Source organism: Nipponia nippon, unplaced genomic scaffold (assembly GCF_047370975.1).
Source record: "Nipponia nippon isolate SJK-2023a ecotype South Korea unplaced genomic scaffold, ASM4737097v1 scaffold_1, whole genome shotgun sequence".
Lineage (NCBI taxonomy): Eukaryota > Metazoa > Chordata > Aves > Pelecaniformes > Threskiornithidae > Nipponia > Nipponia nippon.
Genome location: NW_028262290.1, coordinates 6,433,225 through 6,457,925, shown reverse-complemented (window position 1 = coordinate 6,457,925; position 24,701 = coordinate 6,433,225). Strand labels below are relative to the sequence as shown.

Below are 24,701 nucleotides of genomic sequence, written 5' to 3'. Positions count from 1 at the left end.
TTGCAGAGGAGCCTAAGAAGACATCCTTATATTTCTTAAGCTTTCCACAATCCTTACCACTCTATGTCTCCAGCCTATTTTTGTCTGATTGGGTTTTTTGGGGGTATTACTGGCTAGATTTTGAATTTCATATCAGAGTAATAAGTTTTAAAAAAATAAAAATTTGTTGGGGTAAATGTACTTAGATACAAATGTAAAAGTAAAAAGTGTACCTCTAAGGTTATAACAAGCACAATAGTGATCCTATATAAATGTAAACAGAAGAAATGTTAACAGATGCCACTGATACTTTACAAGTAATCCAATAGACTCCTCTTGGTTTGGCAGCTTCTAATGTGAACAAAAATCTTTCCAACTTAAGTTTTTTTGGTTTTGTTTTTTTTTTTTTTAAGACAAATATCAAGATTTTTTCATTCTATGTTAAATATATCACTCCTTTCCCTTATTTGAATGTACGTATGTTACAAATTATTACCAGTAATGGAACCATCTAAATATTTTCTTTCCACAAATGGAAACACTGAAACTTTCATAAATGTTTTTCAGACTTCTCAGTTCATCACAAAGGAGGTTTTAACCTGAGTTCATATATGCTTGTTTCCTCTTGTGTCAACTACCCCAAAATTGCTACAAATCTATAGCTTTGTTAATATGCAAATAAGCATTAAATCAAGGACAGCCAAGTTCCTGGATTAATATTCAGGAGGAATGGGAATCATATTGGTCCAAACACGTTTAGAGAATTAGCCTTTTTATTCTGATTCTGTACTTCAGAAGTGGCTCATGTCTTTCTGTGGACAAAGAACATCATAGAAACTGAAGAGGAATATTTATTTCTTCCAAAAGCACCAATATTTGGAAGCTTGAATGCCTTAAAGCCATAGCACTTTATTCTCTGAAACAGAAATGGAAATGGAGAGCTTGAAAGTCCCACCTGATCTCATTTCTAACACTGCACTCTTTTGGCTAAGGGGTTCTCCTCCACTCAATGAAAGGTGAACCTCTGTTACCCCATACTTCAGGCACTATTTGAAGTAGTTGAGTCCTGCCACGAGGAAAAACTTCTCCAGGAAGAGTTCAGAGTCCAGCACAGCAATGTGGGCAGCCCGGCCTATCAATGTGTTGGCGGTGTTTGGCAGAGCATGGAACACGTTGTGTCTGATCAAAGTGCAGTCCTTTGCCCCAATCAAAGGCTGGAGCAAGTTGTTAATCATTTCTGCATAAACAGGACCTGCAAAAGAGTTTAGATGTCACACCTACATGCCAAAGCTACCAGATCCCCTCTTTCCTTCCAGTATCGTTTAATTACAGCCACAATGAGAAAGAAAATGGAAGCAAGGCCAAAATGGAAGAGGTAGCAGTCCATTTCAAAGATTTGCCAAGTGCCAGGATGCTGTTAATCTAATGGAGACACTGGCCATCTAAATAGGTCTGCTGAAGCTGCTAGCATGAAGAGTGCGACAGTCCTCAGTATTTATTCTCATTTCCTCTGTGGTGGAAGGAAATGCTCTTGTTTCCTTCAGGGGAAGAGGGTTGGACTCATGCTGCCTGTGAATTCAAATGCAAAAGAGTCTGGCAAGGCATAGAGGTCCATTTGGGTTTCTCTAGGGAATCTAATGCAGGAAGGACATCATGCAGGTAGTTGTGGAGTTTATAGGGCAAAAACAATGGCTCAGGAAACTTGTACTCATAAATGATCTACACTGAATGTAGATCCGGCTCCTGCTAGGTCAAACCTCTCCCTGAGAAACAACCACTGAAAGAGAGAGTTAGAAAATTACCTTTTAATTCCTATCTGAGGTAGGATAGAAAAAGCTGTAATTTAGGTAAGTTGTGTGAAGGCAACTATGTTGATTATTGGGCCTGGGTGTCTCCTTCTACTTCCAAAGAGCACCTCCATTTCTAGGTAATCACATATGTGAAATGGGTATGAAATTACACTAAACATTATTTCTGGAAGTGGTAGCTGGAGACATGAAACATTTTATAAATGAGGGAGACAGCTAACAACAAAGGCAATACTTGGGATAATACAAAGCCTGAGTTCACAGGAGGGCTAGGCCTCTGATGGCATGAGTCCTGATGTACTTTACAGATTTTATTACAAGCCAATATGATTTTAGGTCTGTCCCTTAAATTACCTAGCAATCATCCAAACACTATTGAAAACAAAGGGAAAACACCCTGACTTTGGATGTGCCGAGAGAGATTTCATTATGTGAAACAAAGGTGAGACAATACTAGTAAATCAGTAGACTACCGAAAAACATTGTCAAGAGCTAGTTCTATTATTGTCACTTTTAAAAAAATAAATTAGAGGGAAGGGGAAGAAGCAGTAAGAAACCTTTGATTATGACCTGATTGAAATTTGTTTTCATCAGACAAAGAGCTTCTTAAAAAGCTACTTTTATTTCAGTAATTTCCTGTGGGAAGAGAACACTTTCTTCCTTATCAAATAAATATTTGAGTTTTCATCATGCTGATGAAAAATCCCTCTAATGCAATGACCTCAATTACACAAAAACCACAATTCCTCAACAGCTTTGTAAACGTAGAAAGGATCTTAAACATACCTGTGTGTCTGTCCTTAAGTGCATTTTTGCACATTTCTATTCTTGCTGAATGAAAGGGTACATATCTGTCTTGGGGTGAAGCCACTAACACAACATTTTTAAAGTACTGAAGACCTGTGGTAAATGCATTAAATACATTTATCACAATGATGCACAACAATGAAAATACATACAGTGTCAGCATGACTACTTCATGTTTAAACACATTGGAAAATCTACAGTGCAAATTAGACGATAATAATTAAAACATGCAACACAAGCTTAGAAAGATTCATAAGAGCTTAAACCCATTTCTGCTGCTTCTGTGAACTATTTGTTACTTATCAACACTCATACAGGTTAATTGTATGTCAACAAAAAAAGTAAGAACTGTCTCTGTTCAAAAAAAGTGTTTGATTAAAACCTTAATCTTGCAAATATTTATGCGTCTAAACATTGGAAACACCTGTACAGCCCCACTATGGTCAATGAGTGGTTTTGGAGAAATAAGTGTTCACAGGAATGTAACACAACAAATCAGTATAATTTTCAAACAAAACAGAGAGAGGGAGAAGATGAGGAACCAGCTTCACTGATATGATGTCACACTATTACATCAGTGTTGAGGGAGCCTTGGGACCCAGTCCCTGCATTCAGCAGTGCCTTGATAGATGCACGCTGCTGGTACACGGACTGGAAACCAGGAATCCTCCCCCTTCCCTGGAGGAAATGGGGCCACTGATGGACTGTGGAAACAGGCTCCTGCTGTTTACCCTGTCTGTGGTCTCTTGAGCCCTCTTATCACCCACATTCAGCAGAAAAGTAGGAAAATGGACACAGATGATCTAGTCCAGAGAGTATCCTGGATACACAAGAGCTATGGGTTTGACCATCTTTCCCCCCCCCCCCCCCCCTTATGGAAAAGGGGCCCAGAACCAAGTCCTTTGATTTCTAGATTTTCATAGAAAAGTTGACCATCACCACTACAAAGAAGAGTCCTGCTGGCTGCCTTTACTAAGCCTGGCCGAAGCTGCCTATTATTTCATTCTTGTGCAATCAAACCAATTAAGTTTGTGACTTCAGTCTGAGGTAAACAGTAGGAAAAGCAACAGTAAGTATTACTGTATCTAAAATCTTATGTGAAGAGGTTCAATAGGGAATAATGTTTATTTTTTCTTTTAAGACAAGCACAAGGAACATTTAAAGAGATTGAAAAGTAGCAGGTACTTCTACTTTAAGAAGAAAGTCAGAAATTGCTGGAGGCTTAAAGAGTTCTCTGGGAAAGTAGACACAACACTGCTTCTGGTATTTCTCCCTCTGTAGGTTGTCTCAACTACTTTTGGGAGCAGGGTGCTAGAGCTGGGGCACCTCTGTTTTGACTCAGTATGTCAGCTCATATGTTCACATCTGGACCTGCCTACTTCTTCAGATTTTTCACTTAAGCATTGACCTGGATGATTCTGACTTTACAGACAACCCTCTTCACATTTAAATTTCTGCTTTCTGCTTTTGCAAGGACAACACCTTCATTTATAGACTGTTAGATCTCCAGTTTACCAAGCTAACAAACGACTCGCTTTGACTCATAACACGTGCTTGGGAATTCTGTACTTGGGAAGTTACAGTGTGAGCTTCTTGTCTAGACTCAATTTTATTTGAACGTGACAGTAGTAAAGCAGACATCAACTGTGCTCCACAGAAGTGAGAGCCAGGGAATCAAAGGGAAAATTCAAATAAGGAAATTCAAATAAGGTCAAGATACAGCAGCTTCCCATCATTGTTTATGTCATGTAGTGTGTTCATAAAATTATGAAACAGCTCTACGTCTGTCAGGCTAAGAATTAAGAAGTTATATTCATCCTAACATAGTCTTCGTTTCCTATTAGCAATGTACCAAAGTATGAGAAAAAAATTAGATATCAAGTAATGACCTTGTGAGTACATACTTAGCACCAGTTTGCTCACACACACAATATTAAAAATAACTCTTAAAAGAAAACATTTGCTTGGACAGAAGGATCATGATTGCTTTCTTTTTTTAAGGAAAGCCTTATTTATTTCATTTATTCATGACAGACCAAGGAAGGGGTAAAAACATCTCTATTTAGACATCATTTTTCCAGTGTGAGGCCATACATCTCTCTCTGTAATACAAAGGTGTCACAATAGACATGAATAAAATTTGCTCTTCATCTCACAGAGTCATATTTCCTAGAGACAAGAGATGTTAAACTTAAAAAAAAATAATAAAAAAGGAAAAATGTTTTTCATCTAGTAGTATAAATTAAGCAGTGGTGGCCTGTCAAGAATGATATTTCTTGCTTGCAGAATATAAATTTAGATTCGTATTTACTACAGTATGGAGGTCTTGGTGCTAACAGTTTGGCAAATACATTCACTGATAACTGGCACAGATAAAAGAGATATTAGATTTTAGACTGAGCAACCTTTCCTGAAAGCAAGAATGTTTAAAGAAAGGTCATTAACAAAAGGCACATTTCCTTTATTCCCTGGAGGACGTGGCAATCCAGCACAATCCTTTGGAATAGCCCTTAATATTTACACAGCCACATCAAGCCCTACTCACCCGTTTTTTGGCTAAGCTGATAGAGGAAACACTTGCGTAGATCTGCATTGTCCCTGAAGGTCAGTTGCAAAAGTGACCCTGACTTTTTCAACTTCTGCATGAGCCATAGACCTGGAATGAAAATCAGTGCATATTTTTACCCTATTTGCTAATTATTAACCAAGAGGATTAAAGACATGTGCCTACAGTAAGGGTAGCACTGTAACTCAATATATAAGTCTTTGTTTCCTCTTGTATTGCTCAACAGGGAGAAAAGTCTAAGGGTCTCACTGGATAAGGGTTTTAAACTAAAAGAGGGTAGATTTAGACTAGATATAAGGAAGAAATTTTTTACAATGAGGGTGGTGAAACACTGGCACAGGTTGCCCAGGGAGATGGTAGATGCACCATCCCTGGAAATATTCAAGTTCAGGTTGGATGGGGTTCTGAGCGGGGGGGTTGGGCTAGATGATCTATGGAGGTCCCTTCCAACCCAAACTATTCTATGATTATCCATGTCATGGTAGCATAAACACTCATGAAGGCTGAACTGTGGGACATTTCATTCCCATAGCACTGTGTGTTCTTCAGCCTTGGAGGTGCCTCTCTTTATTGGCAATATATAGAGAAGTGGAAGAATACAGTGGAAGCAAGGTCATCTCTCACTGCTGCACACCCTTGGGTTTTCCAGGGAGCACTGTGCTGGACCTTGTAGTAGATACTGAAAGCCCCTCTCATTGCAATTTTTTCTGTGTGGGTTTGAAGTCTTCAGAAAAAATTTTCCACAACTTCAGTGTGCAAGTCATATTACGATTTATTGCTACCTCCATGTGTTGGTCTCTCATGTAGTCTGCCATGGACTGCAGCCAGTCATAGCTTTTCCATCAACTCTTACCTGTACTAACCAAAGTACTGTTGTTGTAAAGGGTTCCCAGGTGAGGCCCAGAGAGGGAGAGGAAGGTGTGTAACTTGTTGAGGTAATAGCGAAACCTGGGGCGAGTTAGTACAGATCGAATGATGACGTTACCAAGGGAATGTCCAATAAAACTGTTGAGAAAGAAAGATTTACGTTAACATAAAACTCATCTGTATTTGGTTTAAATTAAACATAAGGCTGGCATAAATTGCTCTTGAGGGGACTCTATCAGGGCTTTCAGTAACATCCTTTAGTTACCATTTCACATTTTTTTCAGCCTAGTAGATACTCTTCCATCCCTAACAATGTAAAAATTCATCTCACTGATTCAATGGCTTTTGACACAGGGCACTTTTGGAAAAGCTAATTTCAATGAATGTTGCTCATGTAACTCAAACAGTTACAGACTATTAACTACCAGAACGCTTACCTTATTCGGGATATGGAGAGGTTGTACAACTGGATATGCTGAATAATTTCATCCAATAATCGGTCAGTCATTGTATCAAAATCAGCAAAAGTATCAGTCTGGTAAAAAATGGAATGAGTCAGTGAATTAAAATATATTGCATTTACTGCAGGCTGATGTTATTTTCAAAGAAAAATGCAAGCAGAAAGGTAATAACCGGTCCAAATTTTCTTTATACATGCTGAAGGGTGGAGGGGGAGGGTATTTCTCAGTCTCCAGGTCCTCTAAAAATTGAAGTTCTCCTTTGAAAACAGTCATGAAGTTTCACTTTCAGTTTATTAGCAAATAGCTTCCAGCTAATATTGCAGACTTACTCAAGACAAGTATTTTCTTTTTCACATATTATCAACAGTAACAACAATACCATGGGTCAGTGTGAGTCACATAGCTATTGTTAAAGCCCACACAGAAATTTACTGTCCTCAGTGAGCTCATAGGTAAGGTAAGGCAAAATTTTCTGTCATAGAGTCTCTTTGACTCTGTATTGTGCCTTTTAGCTTCAAGAACACAACCTGAGAATTCAAGTTTGGTCTAGAGTAACCCTACACTTTGTAAAGGTATGGAAATAGGGCCCTCTAGAAGACAATTCATATTTTAAGGGGATTAAATTACCTCATGTAGTTGCTTCTCTTTCTCTGCCAACTGTGTCTCTAACTTTGGCACGTGTCATGATAGGATAAACCCAGACCTACAGTTTATTAATAGTAAGATTAACAATATTAGGCTGAGTGATTCCAGAGTCATAAGTATGATCTTAAAGCAGCCTGACTTGACACTAGTGAGAACTGCTAAATGCTCAGCCACTCTGCACATAGAAGAAAAGCTTTTGGCAGTTAGGATTTAAAAGATTACTATGATAAAATAGCTTACAGCATTATACACTGACACGTGAGTTATGCTGATGCTAAGGATGTAATCACAAAATTATTTGGCTGTCTTAACGAAATGCTGTGTGTTTGTTATTCAACAGTTATCAGTAAGAAAATGAGTGCTAGAGAGAGACAAACAATTTGTTGCTTGCAACAGTACTGCCAGTTGTGATACAATAAAACAAATAATATATTGTCCAGTCAATATTATTGCAGGCAGATCTTATTCAGAATTGTGTCATTTGGCTATCCAACAGGACTCTAAATCAAACTCGTAACTAATGAGATGCCACAAAAACAATCATCAAATGTTGGAACAGCTATTCAGAGCAAACATATCAGTAATTAATGCTTTTGTGACACAACTCATCTTGCTAATTGCAGCTCTTGCAAAGGAAAACATGAGCATATTCACTTTCCAATACAGCCTTAAAATAAATGTTCTCATAAACTACAAACAGTCCAGTAACCTTCTGCCTGTTTCTTTTGTCTGAATTGATAATTAATGATTTCCTCCTAGGCTCATTATCCCAAATTTTTCGGGTTGTTTAAAAGTGGAAGAATATCAGCATGAACATTAATCATAAACTAAACACACCAAGCGTCACATTTCACCTGGTTATATCTCCATCCTTTAGTATCATCTCAGCCTGATTGAGATTGTCAAATGTATCACAAATGAATACCTGAAAAAAGTGATTTGCATTTTCCTCTAGAAGGCAAGCTTCAGCTAAATGACTGATTTCTTGGGTCATTTTCAGGGTGGTCCTCAGAGCAAGAAAAAAATGGTTTACAGCATCCAAATAGTCATCAAACCACATGAGTTCTATGGGTGCCATGGGAACTTCTTCACCTTCCCAGACTATAGGAGCACTAAAAGTTCCCTTTATGGGCTCTGGATAATGTTAAATAGAGAAGTTGTAAAATGTTTTATTCTCTGAAAACATGAGAAGAGCTTTGATGCAAGTCTGAAGTGGTCTCCTCAGTATTTTCATCTTGCTACGTTCACCGTGCAGGTCTGCTGCCGACAGAGGTGTGCACTGGAAGGTGGCAAGTTCACAGATTAACACCAACTGGCCACTTCAAAATATAAAAGCTGTTGAACAAAGAAGGTTGGAAAGTTTTGATTCAAGTTTCTCAGCTGCTCATAAATCAGAATAATGTTTCTGACTAGACACTGGAAATCCTTATCTTGTGCATAAAGTTAGGCCTCTGTGTCATAAATATGGGTTCATTGCAGAGCAAAGCATAGAATTCATTTCTGTTTCTCTGCTTAGACTAACAATGAATTTTTCTAGAAGAGGTTTCTTTATCATTCAAGGAAATAAATCTTGCAAACATTGCAACAGGAGAAACAATGGCTGATGCAGCAAAGGAAGCTGACAACACCTGTTGGATATTCCACCTCCTCCAGAGAATTTAGCATCACTGAACTTGCTGCTTTCTGTCAGTGCTGTGTTGCCTGGCATCCAACAGGCAGAGGCACGAGGCTGCTAAGTTTGCAAACTGACAGGATAAATCAATTTTCTTCTTCTAAGGTCTAGTCCTATCCGTGCGAATGTCATTGCCTTTGACTTTAATGCTAGGAATATTTTCTGGTGGATTTGAACACCCTATCAAATTAGACAGGACCAGGACCAGGCCTTTGCACTAAATACAATATAAAATTCCCTGAATTCCCAAGTGTTTTTGCTTCATTCAGCTGGTGTAAAGGCTTTGCTGAAGGCCCTGTTTCAGCAATGTCAACAGCTTGTAGCAGATCTAAAGGAAGACAGACATTAGCTCTGTACTACCTGATTTCTTTCAGACATTAGGAAGTCCAGTTTTCCACCAGGGAGTCCCAGTTCTATAAAAGTCTTTACCAGCCGCAGATCTGCACTGTTACCTAGAAATAAATGGTACTTTATAAGATGTAATTCAACAGAAAAATAACGAATATAGAGTCAATTTAATAAATTTGTCTTCCTATAAACCTTGACACCAGGGAGCTCTTGCTAAGTGCTGCTAAGATGGCTCCACCATAGGATCATGCATTGAAACAGCAGGAGAGCAAGAATACCCACAGCCTGCACAAGGTGCGGTTGGACCTCACGTCCTGCTGCTGGGGACTGCATAAATGGTGGGGAAGGAAGGGTAAAGATCAGGCCCAGGATAACTCTGTCCCCTATTTGCTGAACAGCAGAGGTAAGACAAAAAGACAAAAAGCTGAGGTCTGTCCTTCCACCTTCCCAGCTGGTGAGGATCCGAGGGGACAGTGCAGTCCTGCCAGGGACCTCAGCATATATGCTGGGGTATAGGGCTGTACCTTCAGATGTAGAGTAACCTACCTCTGTGTATTCACAATTAGAGATGGTGCTAAAATATGGTCAGGCTCCTAATATTTTGGGAGATGTCCCATTCCATACTAGGAAATTCCAAAATCTTCTGAAATGTTTTGTTGGAAAAGGAGGTACCTCCACCTCATGAAGACATTACTACCACTGAGATATTGAATGGCAAACGGTCCTTGCTAAAGCCAGCAAGTGTTTGTTTTCCACCTTTCTGAGAATGCCTGAGATTTCAGAGTCTCTACCCTTCCTTCTCTGTAGTTTCAAGGTTAACATCTACATACCAATAATTTGTCAAGAGAAATTTCAAGTTTAACATATTTTTTTTTCTGCTTAGAAAGCATATATGCAAAAAATTCTAGGCCATGCTTCCTCTGCAGTGAATAATGATTTTTATTCTTTCACTTTCTAAAGCTAGCCACTACCTACCCTATAACAGTGTTAGGGGGGGTTAAATAACGTTTTCATCCTGGTGACATACTGCAAAACAACCAAGCGTCTGCAGAAAGACAAGAAGTTACTGTAATGCACTCCTCCTGTACACAGAAAGACTGATATATTTTGGTGTAGAATTCTGTTTAAACAACAAAAAAAGTTGCAGCACCCATTTCTTAGAGCAAATGTTTAATATTCTCCTAGATCCTTTATTACAATGGACTGAACAGCATAATAAGAACTAAATGCTTAGCTAAGATAAATACTTTCCTTAGACTCTACATTCTTTCGTACTTGCTGAACATCTGCCCTTTTTTTTTGTTTACACCAAGATGTCTTGTGAACAGCAGTTCCTCCTGGCCTTACCATCTAATCCATGGACACAGACAACCAGGTGAATTCCATCTTCCAAATTTTCTTCCTCTTCCTCTGGTGGAAAATATGGGATATCAGAAGCTAGTACAGATAAGTCACTGTACAGAAATCCTTCAATCTTCATTTCTTTTTTAAATTTTTCTTTGGCCTGATAAAAGCTGGAGAATACATTAATTAATCACACTAGAACTGGGTGTTCAACAACAAACCTTCAAACCAGAACTGAGGAGGCTGGTATTTGCAAGAAGTTATGTTTGCAGCTTTCAAGTAGGGACCTGGATACTATTCCTTATCTACTCTGATTGAGAGAAATCAAGAGGCAGTGAAGAAAATCAGTTTCTGAGTGATTTGGCTACATACAGGGAATAGCTAAAGCCTGTTAACACTTCACATCTGCCAGAGGAATGAAGGATTTACATTTATGGTGGCCCATAACAATGAGACTAAAATACAGAATTAGCAATTTTGCATCTTATCAATGTCATCAGCCTTATAGATACTGAAATGCAAGATGTATAATTTTGCTAGCATCAGATGCGTTTATAGGCAAGTAGAAGGTGTTCATCCCATTCCTCAGACTGTGGAGTTAAAGGATGCACCTCATATGGTAGATATTTTTGTTTTGGTTTGGTTTCAGGTTCTTTTGAAAACATTTAGTAGCTAAGAAGAGCAGCTCAGTGCTGAAAGAATTAAGCTAACGTCTTTCCTATTCAAGGCCTAAAATTTGACATATGAATTTACCCTGAAGCATTCTGCTGGCTGAAGATGCCGAACTATTCAGTGGCTTTTGACTTAGCAAAACTTATCCAGAGCTTTTAGGAATTAATAATCACAACGTAAGTGTAGAATTAGGTAGAAAACTGGGATGGACCAGGGTAGGAGACATAAACGTTTAAAGCTTGGGGATAGCTTAAGGCCACTTAATATAATGATGAGAAATTACTTACATAAGCCCTACTGACTTTAAAGGGACACAAGAACGAAAAATCTAGTGTTCGGGCCATGGACCTGAAGGCCCTGGATTCATGTGCATAATTAAATATTTTGCTTCACAAAGAAGGAACAAATTTTGTGCTTAGATTAAGCAGAACTTACAGCAGGGTCTATAAAACAAACCTCAAGATGCTTTCAAAAAAATAAAAATAAAGCCTTAGGTTGCAAATGAATGCACATGCAGAGAGCCAACATTTTGGGCAGCTGAATGGGTTGAGAAATTCCCATGCTACTGTTTTCCCTCAGTGCAGCAGAGACACCAAAATATAACGGAAGTATACATGTGCTAGTGTGTCAGTCTGTGAAATGGGCCACTGTGACATCAAGGCCATGATGTGGCACTTTTGCCATGGGCAATGAAGCATGAAAAAAAAAAAACCATGCCTCTTCTCCAGCTACCCAGGATGCCAATTCTCCCATTTTTCCAGTTTCAGAAGCTAAAGCTGAGACCCTACCAGCCAATCTGTGCTCCTGTTTCATAGTTTAGCTAATAAGTGCAATTATTTAAGCAGAACAGAAAAACAAGCTATGGTACTGCCGTAGTGAACTATGTGGGATCAATACTCAAGTCTGGGTAACCCTGACTTCATGAAGGAGGGTCAGATCTTAAAGATTATTTAGACATCTAAATCCCGCTGTTTTTTATGAAGATTAAAGACCTAATGTCTTTGACAATCTTGGTCTCTCTGTGTTTTCATCTTTCCTGTCTATTTAGATTATTTATTCTACATAAACCATTGGTCTATTTGGATTATTTATACTATAATTCCTCAGACAGCAACTGTCTCTGAATACAAGCTTACAGTCTGCTTTCTGTATTAGGGCCCTGAACTTTGTCAGGGTCTCTTGGCATTGCAGTAACATTAATGAAGAAAGTAATTAGACATTCTTACTTCAGCATCCTTTCATTGGTCTCTTCATCCATCTCATTTGAATTAGCGGAGACAACTCCAAAAGAGCCCAGAGGCTGGCGTGTGATGGGGAATGCAGCCTGCTTTGCAGAGAAGCCGACCATAGCAGGGGTCTCTTTGAGCACAGAAGAAAAAGGAAGACATGTGGCTGTGCAAGAGACAGACAGGTTAACTACATCAACAGCCTTTCTGCTTTCCAGGGCTACTCCCTCCGTCGTCACCAAATGAAACCCGGTGCCATTAGCTACAAGATTATGCTCTTGGCCGTTGGGTTCCTGAGGATATTCAGCCTGGTGTGATCCTGCAGCAGGGTCTGATGAGGCAGGTGAGTCATTGAGCTCAATTTCTTGTAACCCCTGCATATCTGCATACACTGCTGGGCTCTCATCAGCAAGAGAGCTACCACACTCTCCTTGCATTGAGCCAAATTCAGTTGAGGTCTCTGAAGGAGCTGGAACAGGATAGCAAAAATCTGGTACCAGCTTTATGCTTTGTGAGAAACTCTCCTCTCCTGAAATTCTGCTATTGGAGTAGAAGCTTTGTTGTATTTTTAAACTGTCCGGCTTAAGTTTATTCTTTGGATCCTCATTGCATGTATCAAACTTATCTATATTTTTGTCCAAGTAATTACAAGCCCTTGGTGTTTTTAAGCTGCACTCACCATTGCTCTTCGGTGACTGGCACTCGGAGACATTATCTCGGAGCTGCTTTGGACAAATGGGTGGTCTTGCATTTTCCAAACTACAGTAAGTCTCTGGAAAACCTTCCTTCTCCTCCTCCCCTTGTAACTCAGTGTTACTGCTACTGTGTTTGATGGAGGGTTTGGGAAGTTCTCTTGGTTCTAGTTGTCCACTTTCAGTGGCAATTTGACACTCAGAAAAGTCCATGATTAATTTTCCATCTCCACCCTCTGTTTCCATGCAACTTTTTAAGTTTTCTTCTGAATCTCCTGAGGTTGCTTCACTGTGTTTGGATATTTCCACCTCCTCTGCAGGCTCTTCTGGGCTACTGATCTGAGGAGCTGAGACAGATTTCGTCAGTTTGGTAAGCTCCACTTCCCTCTCCTCTTCCTCAAAGGGCAAAGAGCTGATGGATGTGAGCGACGCTTGGATCCCACTGGGCAAGCTGGTATTGCTTTCTGTGTGGCCACCCTCCAGGGAATTTCGATGGATGGCGTGCCTTCGTACCAAGTGGTGCAGGATCTCTCGATCACTGGGCAGCTCCAGTGCCCGGCTACGAGCATCAGACCACGCCACTGAACTTGGTTCACTTTCAATGCCTGAATCAGATATTATAGAAGAGGATCTTTTTATAACCCCTGACATCAGGGTAAATTCTTCACTCTCCTCACCTCGTTGCTCCTTTGTGAACAATTTCACTTCAAAGCTGTGTGTGGGCAAGGCTTTCAAAACAGGGAGCAGAGCCTTGGTGTCTGGATCTCCTGTTTTTTCAAGACTGGTTAATTCATTCAGTGCAAGCTCAGATGAAGTGAAATTATTCTCGGGATGACTAGATTCATCTATTTTATGTATTTCAGTCCTGTCTTCCAAGCCATCAGTTCCACATGCTCCACGCTCATACTGAGCACTGACAATTAACATGGGCTCACTTTTATGGGAATCCTTATTGCTAGGTTTCATATCTCCATCGGTAACATCTGCCACAAGTCTATTGTCTTTTAATAAAACTTCCTCGGGTGTTTTAAAGTCTTCTGATGTGCATTCTGTATTGCCTGGCTCTGAGTCAGAAGTAGTTTCCTTACTTGAAACAAAAATATTTTCAGGTTTCCTTTGGCCTTCTTTGTTCTCTGTACATACCTGAGATGTGGAGTGCTGGTTTAAACCCTTAACTGTATAAGCAGCACCTTCAGTACCACTGTATATGCAGGAGGGATTCCCATTTATCCTGTCTGTGTGTATTAGCAGAGTACCTTTCCCAAAGTCTCCTTTCATTACTGCAGTGGCATCATTTGATGCAAAATCTTCATTGTCATCTATTACATCTATTTGAGTATTTGCAGGAACCTCAAAGTCTGGGAAAACTTCCAAATTCTGATCTGAAAGAAAGAAAGAAAGAAAGTAGTACCTGCAAGAACAAAACTAGTTACCCCAAGGTGACGTGGGACTTTGAAAAGAGATTGTAAGGTCTAAAAAGTATGTATTGTTATGTTATGTTATGTTATATAAATTATACATACATTAGAAGCATATTACAAACACAAATGCCAGAGTGCATTTAACTAGAATTATACTCACTAAACAGTTATAGTTAGGTCAAAAAACACAATATCAACAAAATATACTTTCCTTAGTATAATTATATCTAAACTGCTAGTTTTTACAGCATAGGTAAGTGAAACAAAACTGACACTTCTTCGTATTCCTGCTGTCACACAACATTCTTCATAGTAATGCTCTTGCTTGTGACTCAGTTTAATACTCAGTTTAATAGTTTAAATACCTGTAACGAGCATTGTCAAAATTTAGGCAGTTGGATAACTCTGGAAGAGTGGAAAGTTTGGACCGTGGGCCATATTTATTAGACTATGGTTACCTGTAATATTAATACATATTGCTTCCTTACTAATCTTAAGAGTCGAGTAAAAAGAAAAGGAAACGAAGGGCTACGAGGTTTTACTACAAATCTGCAGAACTATATTTCTTAATTAAACATTTGATTTGGGTACTCAAGGGAAAAATATTTTTTTGGAAAGCAATGCTGCCTTTCAGGGACAGTGTTGAGCTTTATGCTAAAATTGTGGGTTTTGTTCTGAGTTTTCTTACCACTAGATGTCACACTGGGCATGAAATTAATAGTGCTGGTTTTCCCTTAAATTTTTACTACAATAAAAATCCAAAAGATTTTGTTTTCTTTCTAGATTTTGCCTCCAGATCTTGTAACTAAACAGCTTGCTTTGAAGATGAAAAATATGAAGCTACAGGAAATACTCTAGTTTGCTAAAAACAGAAGAATTCAGCTATATTACATAGTGGAGCACACTGATCCAAGCCAGTCAGCCCAAGGGATGTAAGATCTCTTACCTTGCTGTCCTGGTTTCAGCTGAGATAGAGTTAATTTTCTTCCTGGTAGCTGGTAGAGTGCTGTGTTTTGGATTTAGTATGAGAATAATGTTGATAACACACTGATGTTTTAGTTGTTGCTAGGCAGTGCTTACACCGGTCAAGGACTTTTCAGCTTCCCATGCTCTGCCAGGGGCACAAGAAGCTGGGAGGGGGCACAGCCAGGACAGCTGGCCCAGACTGGCCAAAGGGCTGTTCCATACCACATGACATCACACTCAATATAGAAACTGGAGGGAGTTGCTTGCAGGGCAGTGACCGCTGCTTGGGGACCGGCTGGGTGTCAGTGGGTGGGTGGTGAGCAGTTGCATCACTTGTTTTTCCTGGGTTTTGTTCTTTTTTTTTGTTGTTGTTTTCCTTTTCACAATTATTATTATTAGTAGTAGTAGTATTTTATTTTATTTCAATTATTAAACTGTTCTTATCTCAACCCATGAGTTTTCTCACTTTTACCCTTCCGTTTCTCTCCCCCGTCCCAGCGGGAGAGGGAGGGGGAGCGAGCGGCTGTATGGTGCTTAGTTGCTGGCTGGAGTTAAACCACAACACTTGGGCTGGGGAAGTGAACCTTCCTCAGCTCAAACTGTCTCATGAAGCTGTACCTTGTGGTGTTTCACTCACCTTTGCAAGGCATATCCATGTATCTATCTTCAAAGATAACTGGGAGTGTGTTCCAGTCCCCATCTATGTCGAGGCATTCTGCTGGAAGTGGGGGCATGCTGGTGAAGTACTCCGAATTACGAATTTCTGTAGAAATCTGTCCATGACTTTGGATACTGGCAGCAAAGTACAAAAGAAATTGAGTGTTTGAGTAGTTACTGTCCTGCTTCTCCATCACTCCTGCAAGCTCAGCAGCAAAGCTGGATGTGTAAGCAGAGGACGGAGGCAATGTGCTTGAAAGCAGAGGAGGCAGTACTGCACGATGAGGGGGTACCCAGCACTCCTAGGAAGTTTCCCATGAGTTGATTTCTATCTCTCAGTTAGAGATACCTACAACTTGCACACTCCCTCACTGCAAAACTTCTTCCTTTTTGAAATTGTTCCAGCTGCCGCTGCCAGGCTCCTGTTAGCTACCATAACTCATTGCTGTCCTCCCAGGTCACTGCAGCTGGCTGAGACTGGATCCTCAGCTGGCTTTCCGGTCAGGAAAAGAGGTCTGTCACTGTGGCTGCAGCAAGGGTTTCAAAACCCAGATGCAGGAAGCAATAATCAAAAATTCGGTTGAGCAGTACAGGAAGGAACAAGGCCAAGAAGGATGCATGGCAGGCCCTCTATCTCACTTATACCAGTCCTCAGAGCACTGTGGTATCTCACATACATATGCATTTGGGAGAGCTAAGACACATCATTTAAGCCACTGCCTGTTGGCAGAACTATAACTGTCTGTTTCCATCTTTTGGGCCATGTAAAATGCTACCTGGCTTTCATCAGTGACTGTGACATTAAACTGGCACGTGAATGTGGGTTCAGGTATAATAAATACAATAATTCTTAGTTCTGTTTAGTTAGAGCTTTCCTATGTAAGCATCTTCCTCAAAAAACAGGGAAAACATCAAATACAAAGTCTATTTACTTATGCTGGCTCTTTGATGAATTAGTCTGTTTATCCTAAGGAACAAAGAGGAAGGCAACAAGCTTTGGTGCCTTTTGAAGCTTTTTTGATGGTCAGCTGAAAGCAATTCTGCACAGATCCCATAGGACAACATAACAGCAATATTTCAGATTATCTGCAAAAGGCAGGTAATCAACATGTGGCAGTTAACTGGAAAAAACACACTTTACACATTATGAAGCAAAACTCAAACAGCAGGTTTGTAATTCATGCCAGCATGGAAGATTCCTATGTCCAGACACAAATAACTTGTTCAGACCAGCATAGCAGATTGAATTTCAGAACATAATTGCTGCTGTCTATCACTTGCTCTTACCTGTAGGCCAGTTATTTTTTCCTCAAAGATAAACAAGCCATTGGTTGCTAAAACATGACTCAGACAGGAGTCACAAACAACTAACTGCTTATTCTTGCCTGCAGCAACACCCAGGTGTTTAGTGTTAACTCTTAGCACCATGATAAAGTTCTCACTGACATATTAATTAATAGCATCAGCATTTTACTAAAGACCACATGTAAAAATAATAAACTAAACTTGCTTCGGGACCAATCTCCAGCACAAAAAATGAATCATTGATATTGAAAGGTGTGAGAAAAAATATTTTTTCTGTAAAATACCGGGAGGATATGTCACCTGCTGGAGGCTCCCACCTTGTGTGATATTTAACCTATTGAAAATGGTGTGTCCTCTTCTGTCTAAGCAGTCAAATGCTGCCAGGCATGTAGGTGCACGGCCTCACACAGAACTCACAACAACATGGGAGGCAAAAAAAAGCTCTTGTCTGGGAAGAAGGAAGAAAAAACTGTTGCTGTTTGAGGTGGTGGTACAGCACCTGGCATGCTGAGAGCTGATCTCACCTGGAGACTCTGTGAACCCAATTAATACTCCCTACTGATGCTCCCAACATTAATAATACTATGGCACCCAAGACTCTGTTTTTCCAACTACATCATCTAGCAAAAATCAAACAGAAAACATGACTCTGCCATGAGGCCTGTATCAACTGAATTTACTACATAGACCGACTTTTAAAGTTTGCAAACTATTTTACTTTTCTTTACTCAGTCTCCTTAATAATCACTGAGGAAAAATTATGTTTATCTATAGGAAATGGGCTAGTTCTGTGGCTTCCTGGAGAAATAAAAGTACTTCATGCAATTAGGCTCCCCCCTGTGCAGGGTTATGTTTGCTTGAATGGGGCCATGAGTGTCTGTGCCCTCACCCCAGGATCTTGACCTGGGGTTTTCCGTGTACATAGCTCACTTAAAACCTGACATGGGAGGACTAAGTGAGCACAGCTGGGCCTCTGCAGCCATGGTGCTGCTCTAATTTGGCAGAACAAGGTATCTTTGTATAACCCATCCACTAAGGAAGTCATGGCCCTTTTCATCAACACTGAATCAGCCCTAAAGTCCCTAGCGACAGCTCTGAGAAAGTAATTTTCTTCTTTGCACTAGGTCAGAAGCAGATGTCTGTCTCAAGCCTCATCATTGTGACAGGACCTGATGTCATGACCTTTAAGCCCCTTCTGAAAGACAGGTTTCCACACTGGTAATGCCATGGTCCCCCCATGGTGACAGACTCTTTCAGTGGACAGATAGTCCAGACATCCCTCATTACCCATAAATTCAAATCTGAGCATCTTTCTTTGAACTCTGCCTTAAGGGGTCAGGTCCTGAGTATTATCCATGTGCTCCACTTGGGATCATTGGCTAAAACCAAAGGCAGGATTTGCCCTGGTGTAGCTTTAAAACTGGCTCCTCATACTGCCCAGCTTGATTCCAAGCAAGGAGTGTCAAGCAGAAGGCAATACTTACCTTGCTAATATTTTATAACATATTTTTATGAATGCAGACCAGTGCAACGCTTGTTTTCCCAGACTGTTTTGCACTCTTGATTCTCGGTCGATTAATTATCAGCCCTGAGCTCACATCAGTCCCACGGTTCATCCGGCTAATCTGGTGGTATTCCCCATTCCCATCCTCCACTGCTGCATCTAATGAACATCCACAGCTTTGCATTGGCTATTTAATGTTCTTGTCTGCATTTAAAGATCCTTTCTGCTATGGAAAGTAGGGCTGGATTAAACACCAAAAAAAATCCATGACTGCCTACCCCCGAAAATGTCTGTTAGGAATGGCAAAAAGCAAATTTTTAAATGTTAAGCTTTTGTTGCTTGTCAGCAGTTATTTCCCATTAAAAGTACCAGCACTGGATCTGGTGTAGCGCATTTAGGAAGTTAGTTGAAGAAAGATATATAAAAATATTTCTACCTGCCCTAAGGCTGGTGGTGTTGGTGGAGATGCACTCTGAAGAGAAATGTACCCAACTACAACTGAGAAGAGAGGTGGAGAAAGAGGATCTCCTGTATCATACCCCTAGAATATAAGAATCTTGAAATTCATAATTTCTGGGGCCTGACCGGAGTCACTTACTTTTGACACTGATTTCAATGGCTTTACAATATGGACCTAGACCAGACCCAGTGACATCTCTCAAACAAAACTCCTCCATATCCAGCAGAAAAAGACCTCAGTCTTGAGTGCAAAATGTTTTAAACTACATTTTCAGATGTTCCAGTGACAGGGGAGGGTTAATGGGTTACTTACAGGCCTTCCTGGAACGTGAGCACAGCACGTTTCTGATGCTCGGTGTAGAAGAAGGCTTCTGAGAATCTCCTCACCTGAGAGAGAAATGCAAAAGATAAACCTAAGATCTGCTGAAAGGTGCCAAGTACAATCAGGCTAATATAATAACAGAGCAGTGACTGTCAGGACCAGATTCCTTAGCATGCTCCATCTGCATCGCACCGCTCTGGTGACAGAAAAAAACCAAAAGAGCTCAATTCTGTTTCACTTTCCCAGTTCAGCACAAAGCAGCTGGTGTTGTTGCATGTTTTGCTGGGAGGTAAGGAGTGTCTTATGACAGTAAATCAAGATTTGCTTACGTGCATCTTCTGACTACTTCTCTAAAATTGTCAAATTTACCATTTTCCCCTGTACAATTAAAGTGGGGAAGATTTCTTCCTTTCCCACCATGCAAACTGTATAGCAGCAGTGGAGTGAGTTACTAAATTAGAACAATTCATAATTGATCATCTCTTCTATGGGAACATCCACAGTGACTCCCAAGAGAGTAAAGGAGGTCTTATATATCAGCCCAGAGGAGAATAAGCCCTATCATAGTAGAAACACATCTGCCTATGTCATGAGACTTACAAATGAGAGCTCTTCAAATCTCTTCATGGACATTAGATCTGTTCAATGTTGGGTAATCAGTTACAAAAGAGCCACAGATCTGAAGTGGCTGGCAGAGCAGAGAGTGTGAAATAAGCTATAAAAAATTCAGTGCTGTTATCTGCCCTGGAATAAGCTTTGAGTTTAAATGAATCAAGCATAATATGCAATCAAATGTACTACGCTGTTAAGCTGCAGCCCATACATTACTAATAATATTTGTAAAAGTGACCTCTGTTACAGTGTCAGAAAATTGCAGCAAAAAGCATATGCCGTAGTATCTCGGCATGTCCCTAAATCCCAGGTGTGCTTTAACAAACCGCCTTTCTGAAAAAAGGACTATCATCCCTTCAAAAAGACTGTATCTTAATAGTATGACTTTTTATCTGGGGCTTTCAAACTGTTTGCCAAAGCTGGGAAAGTATCATTACACACAGTTTATATGGGGAGGCACTGAAGAATACAAAGGTATGTAATTTGCCAAAGGTCAAGCAGGCAGTCTGCATCAGTCAAGGCTGGAAAAAAACACAGGCTGGGATTCACCTTGCTGGAGTTGGGAGCATAGAAAATTGGGTCCTTTGGCTGAAAGCCACCCAGGTCCTCTCAGAGTCAAGGGAGACCTAGTCAAACTAACCAGGGGAGTCTCAGCATCAGTCACCTCTTCCTGAATTTTATGCTTCCTTTTTGCAAACTCAACCATGCTCTTGGAGAGAGCAATCAGAGAGTTGTTCTGGTCACTCTGGAGAGTAACCAGACCTCCACTGACTTTGACAGGAACCAGAACATAAGCTGAGATGTCAATACCTACACTGTAAATTCCTAAAGCTAAACAAGGTCAGTCCTACCCTTTTCTCTATGTCCCTACTCTAATGAATAGATGAGACTATGAGTTCAGCTCAGGTGGTGTGCTGAACTGATGTCTGGTCAATAACCAAAAACGTCCTAATGGAAGACACAGCGCTTGCTGAACTAATCAGATAAGCAGATCTGACAAAGTTAGCTCAAAAGACAAGTGCTTTTGTGCCTTGTTTATTATCAAGTACAAGACACAATTTCCACATGAACAATATTAATATTTTGTTGTGTGCACCTCCCTAGGAAAAAAGCAAGAACTAGCTATATATATATATGTGTGTGTGACATAGTGAAGAGAACAAATCTGTATCCCTCATGGTAGTTTTGTAAAAGAAGTTGAGATAAAAACATCTTTTTTGTTAATTGTTGTTGTGATCCTTGTGCTTTTTAAAACAAATGTTTATGATTTACAGATATCTAGCAAGTATAGGTGATATCTACCTCTTCCCACCCACCTCCCGTTCCATGTCTGATTCTGGTGTTCAAAGTCCACTCATTTTACACAGGATCCTGGGTCCCGTAAAAGCAACAGCCTTCATTCCAGAAATTGAAATCTGTAATTTCAAATCCTGGGCTTCACCTTGTCTTCACCTCTTGTCCTGCTCACTCTATATCAAGTGAATACTCATGTGGGCAGAATAGCATTGGAAATATATATCCAGATAAATCATTAATGTCTATCAGGAGGTTACCATTACTGAACCTGCTTTCTTAACTTCTTAACATTACCCTTAGCATGTGATGTTCCTGAGTCAGATAAGCTGTGACTTCTGGATGGAGTGTTGCCACCTCCAGGAACTGGGTCCACAGGGCCAGGAGGTGGGAGCAAAGCCAGGCGAGGTCCTTGCTTATCTGTTCTGCTATCTTCTCTGGACTGCTCAGCAGCTGGAGAAGAGAAAGGACATTCTGAGATCAAGACAGTGTCATGAAGGAAAATCAGTTCGTATGTTAGATTAAGTCCTTTTAGGAACAACTATAACAAAGAAAATCCTCTTGATTTATAATTATTATTAAAGCTACTATTTTCAGTTATTTTACCCCAAATAAAGCCGGTGAGACTTTTGCTTTTACTCTTTAAAAGCCACATATTTTAGCACAAAGGGTCTCAGCTACACAATTGGAGAGCAAGAAGTGGGAACAGCCTCAATTTTTGCAGACACTTTACTGCAGATGTAGTAATTGGGAAAAAAAAAAAAAATCAAAGAAAGTGGCTTCCAAATTATCCACCAGATGGTGCTCGATGCTCTGAAATAACAAACCATGGCCCATCATCTCCTTTCTGATAGCAAAAGAAGCCTTCTCAGCCATGTCACACAGATACCAGATGGGCGATTGGGTGGGGGGTGGGGGGGAATGAACAACAAATCCAAAACCAAAACACTGTGTACTCAACACATGGTGCAAACAGACATCCCAGAGTCTGCTGTTGCTTCTCTCCCACACTAGGACATGCTGGTGCCCTCCATGCCCTCCAGCTCTAGGCTGCAACTCTGTGCTAAAGCTCTGCAGCCCAGGAAGTGCATGTCAGCAGCAAAATCTCTGCATTTCAATCTCCCTGGTTTCACAATTTCTTTAACAAGAGACAGACATTGCATTTTACATCCATATTTTGGCACAAAGAGTACAGAACTGAGCCTTCGTCTATTCCTAGTGTCCCTACCTGCTTCCATGAAACTGGTAACACTACCAGAAATACTCCAGAAATTATACCAGAAGAATCACTTATCAGTTCTTGGCCAGGTCTTTTTTTTTTTGGTTAGGACTGCAGTCGAGCTGAAAGCCTGCTTATTTTTCACATTTTATTATGCAGGTAGTTTCCAGATGGGTGACACTGCAAACTAAGCCATGATTAAAAGCAAATTGTCTGTGTGTGAGAGAGAGAGAAACAGAGAAAATGCATGTGTGGATAACACAGATATAGTCACTGCGTTTACATTTTTTGGGTGCTATTCTGTTTTAAAGACTTGTCCAAAATGGCACAAGCTCTAGTACGCATTCTGGTACTGGAAAAATGAGGGGGTTACTGGAAGACAAAAGATCCTGCCCAAACATTTCTCTCTGCAGTCAGGGCACTACGTTATTTACTGCACTCAATTTTATATGCTGTATGTCAATTTTTATTTGTTTTTTATTTAGTCAGTAAGCTGCCTCTTATATCATAAACTGAAAGCACAGTCTTCAAAGAAGGTGCATTCTTAATGCAAGCCATATTAGGAATAGGTATATGATGGCTATTTTTCTAGTTCATTGGTTCTTAACCTTTTGAACACATTAGAGAGGAAGGAAGGAAGGAAGGAAGGAAGGAAGGAAGGAAGGAAGGAAGGAAGGAAGGAGGGAAAGAAGGAAGGAAAGAAGGAAGGAAAGAAGGAAGGAAAGAAGGAAGAAAGGAGGGAAAAGACAGTGCCGGCTTCTAATTGTGAGAGTCTTACTGCACTGCCACACATAGGACAAGAGCTTAGCAACACTAGCGATGCAGGTCAAATTCCAGGGATTCAGTTCTTCAGAGCAAAACCCAGCAATTAAAATGATCACCAAATGTGATTCTGGCTGCTTCCTTCACATACCTGCTGCTGGGCTGTTCCCTGTGACTGCACATTTCAAACCCTAGTCAGGCTAGTCTGGCTGTAACAATACTGTCACACAAAACAAATCCAGAGGGCTTTTTGAGGAGTTATTTTTGCTTGTTTATTTACAAATCATTCACACAATTAAAATAATATTTCCCTTCCACTTTCTCTTGCATTAAGTATCTGCTGTGTTCTTGCCTTGAATATAAAGCTATGGCAGGTTGAACTCACTTTTTTTCCTTCTTTTGTTTTTATTTAATTTTAAAAATGGACCTGGCTCTGGTAACACAGTGGTAATGGGAGACTAACCCCACAGGCTTGTCTCTGTATGGTTTTTAATAGCATTTTCTTCCTTTATAAATGACTGTTTTTTGTATGTTCTGCTGAAAAGAAATGGTTTCAGTTCACATACTCCTAGAGGCAAAATACTGGGAGAGCGTTGCCAATACTAATCTGTACACCATACAGAGGTACATACAACTTCAGCACTTACACTGCAGTGATGGTCAATGATACGTCTATGTCCCATCAATATTGTACAAGATCTCAACGTTTATGTGTTGAGAATCTCTGCAAATTCACTGTCTTTATCATCAAATTACGCATAGATGGATAGAAAGCTATCATCCCAGGATGCAAAGGAAAAATGCTTTCACAGCACACAGGAAAACCAAAGGTTTTATAACATCCCAGAGAAGCAGCTGTTCTAGCTGTTGTGTTCACCTATCTGTTGCTATGCTGTTCCCAGCAGCTTTCAAACAACAGTCAAAGCAGTCTGGCTTTATTAATATTGCCATGCAAAACAAGTCAATAAGCTTTTTGGGAGAACAAGAATTGGGCAGGAATTAGAAAATACAGAGAAATTAATGTTGGCATTTTCTGATGTATGCCAAGCCAATGTAGACTTTCCCAGACTCATAGAAAATAAGTCCAAAGGAGA

The 24,701-nt window shown here is 40.1% G+C and overlaps 1 protein-coding gene across 1 annotated transcript in view; it reads right to left on the bottom strand.

Annotated features, from left to right (window-relative positions):
- Positions 1–646: 646 nt before the first annotated feature.
- FAM135B (family with sequence similarity 135 member B) overlaps positions 647–24,701 on the bottom strand; it is a 215,387-nt gene continuing 191,332 nt past the window's right edge. The window contains exons 10-20 of the mRNA XM_087743969.1: positions 21,924–22,079; positions 19,713–19,786; positions 16,112–16,383; positions 12,396–14,469; positions 10,501–10,667; positions 9,166–9,257; positions 6,465–6,562; positions 6,014–6,165; positions 5,140–5,250; positions 2,574–2,687; positions 647–1,231 (exon numbers count right to left, since the gene is read on the bottom strand). Of these exons, the coding sequence (XP_087600095.1) occupies positions 1,026–1,231; positions 2,574–2,687; positions 5,140–5,250; positions 6,014–6,165; positions 6,465–6,562; positions 9,166–9,257; positions 10,501–10,667; positions 12,396–14,469; positions 16,112–16,383; positions 19,713–19,786; positions 21,924–22,079 (3,516 nt within the window). The 3' untranslated portion in view covers positions 647–1,025. The remainder of the gene's footprint in view (positions 1,232–2,573; positions 2,688–5,139; positions 5,251–6,013; positions 6,166–6,464; positions 6,563–9,165; positions 9,258–10,500; positions 10,668–12,395; positions 14,470–16,111; positions 16,384–19,712; positions 19,787–21,923; positions 22,080–24,701) is intronic.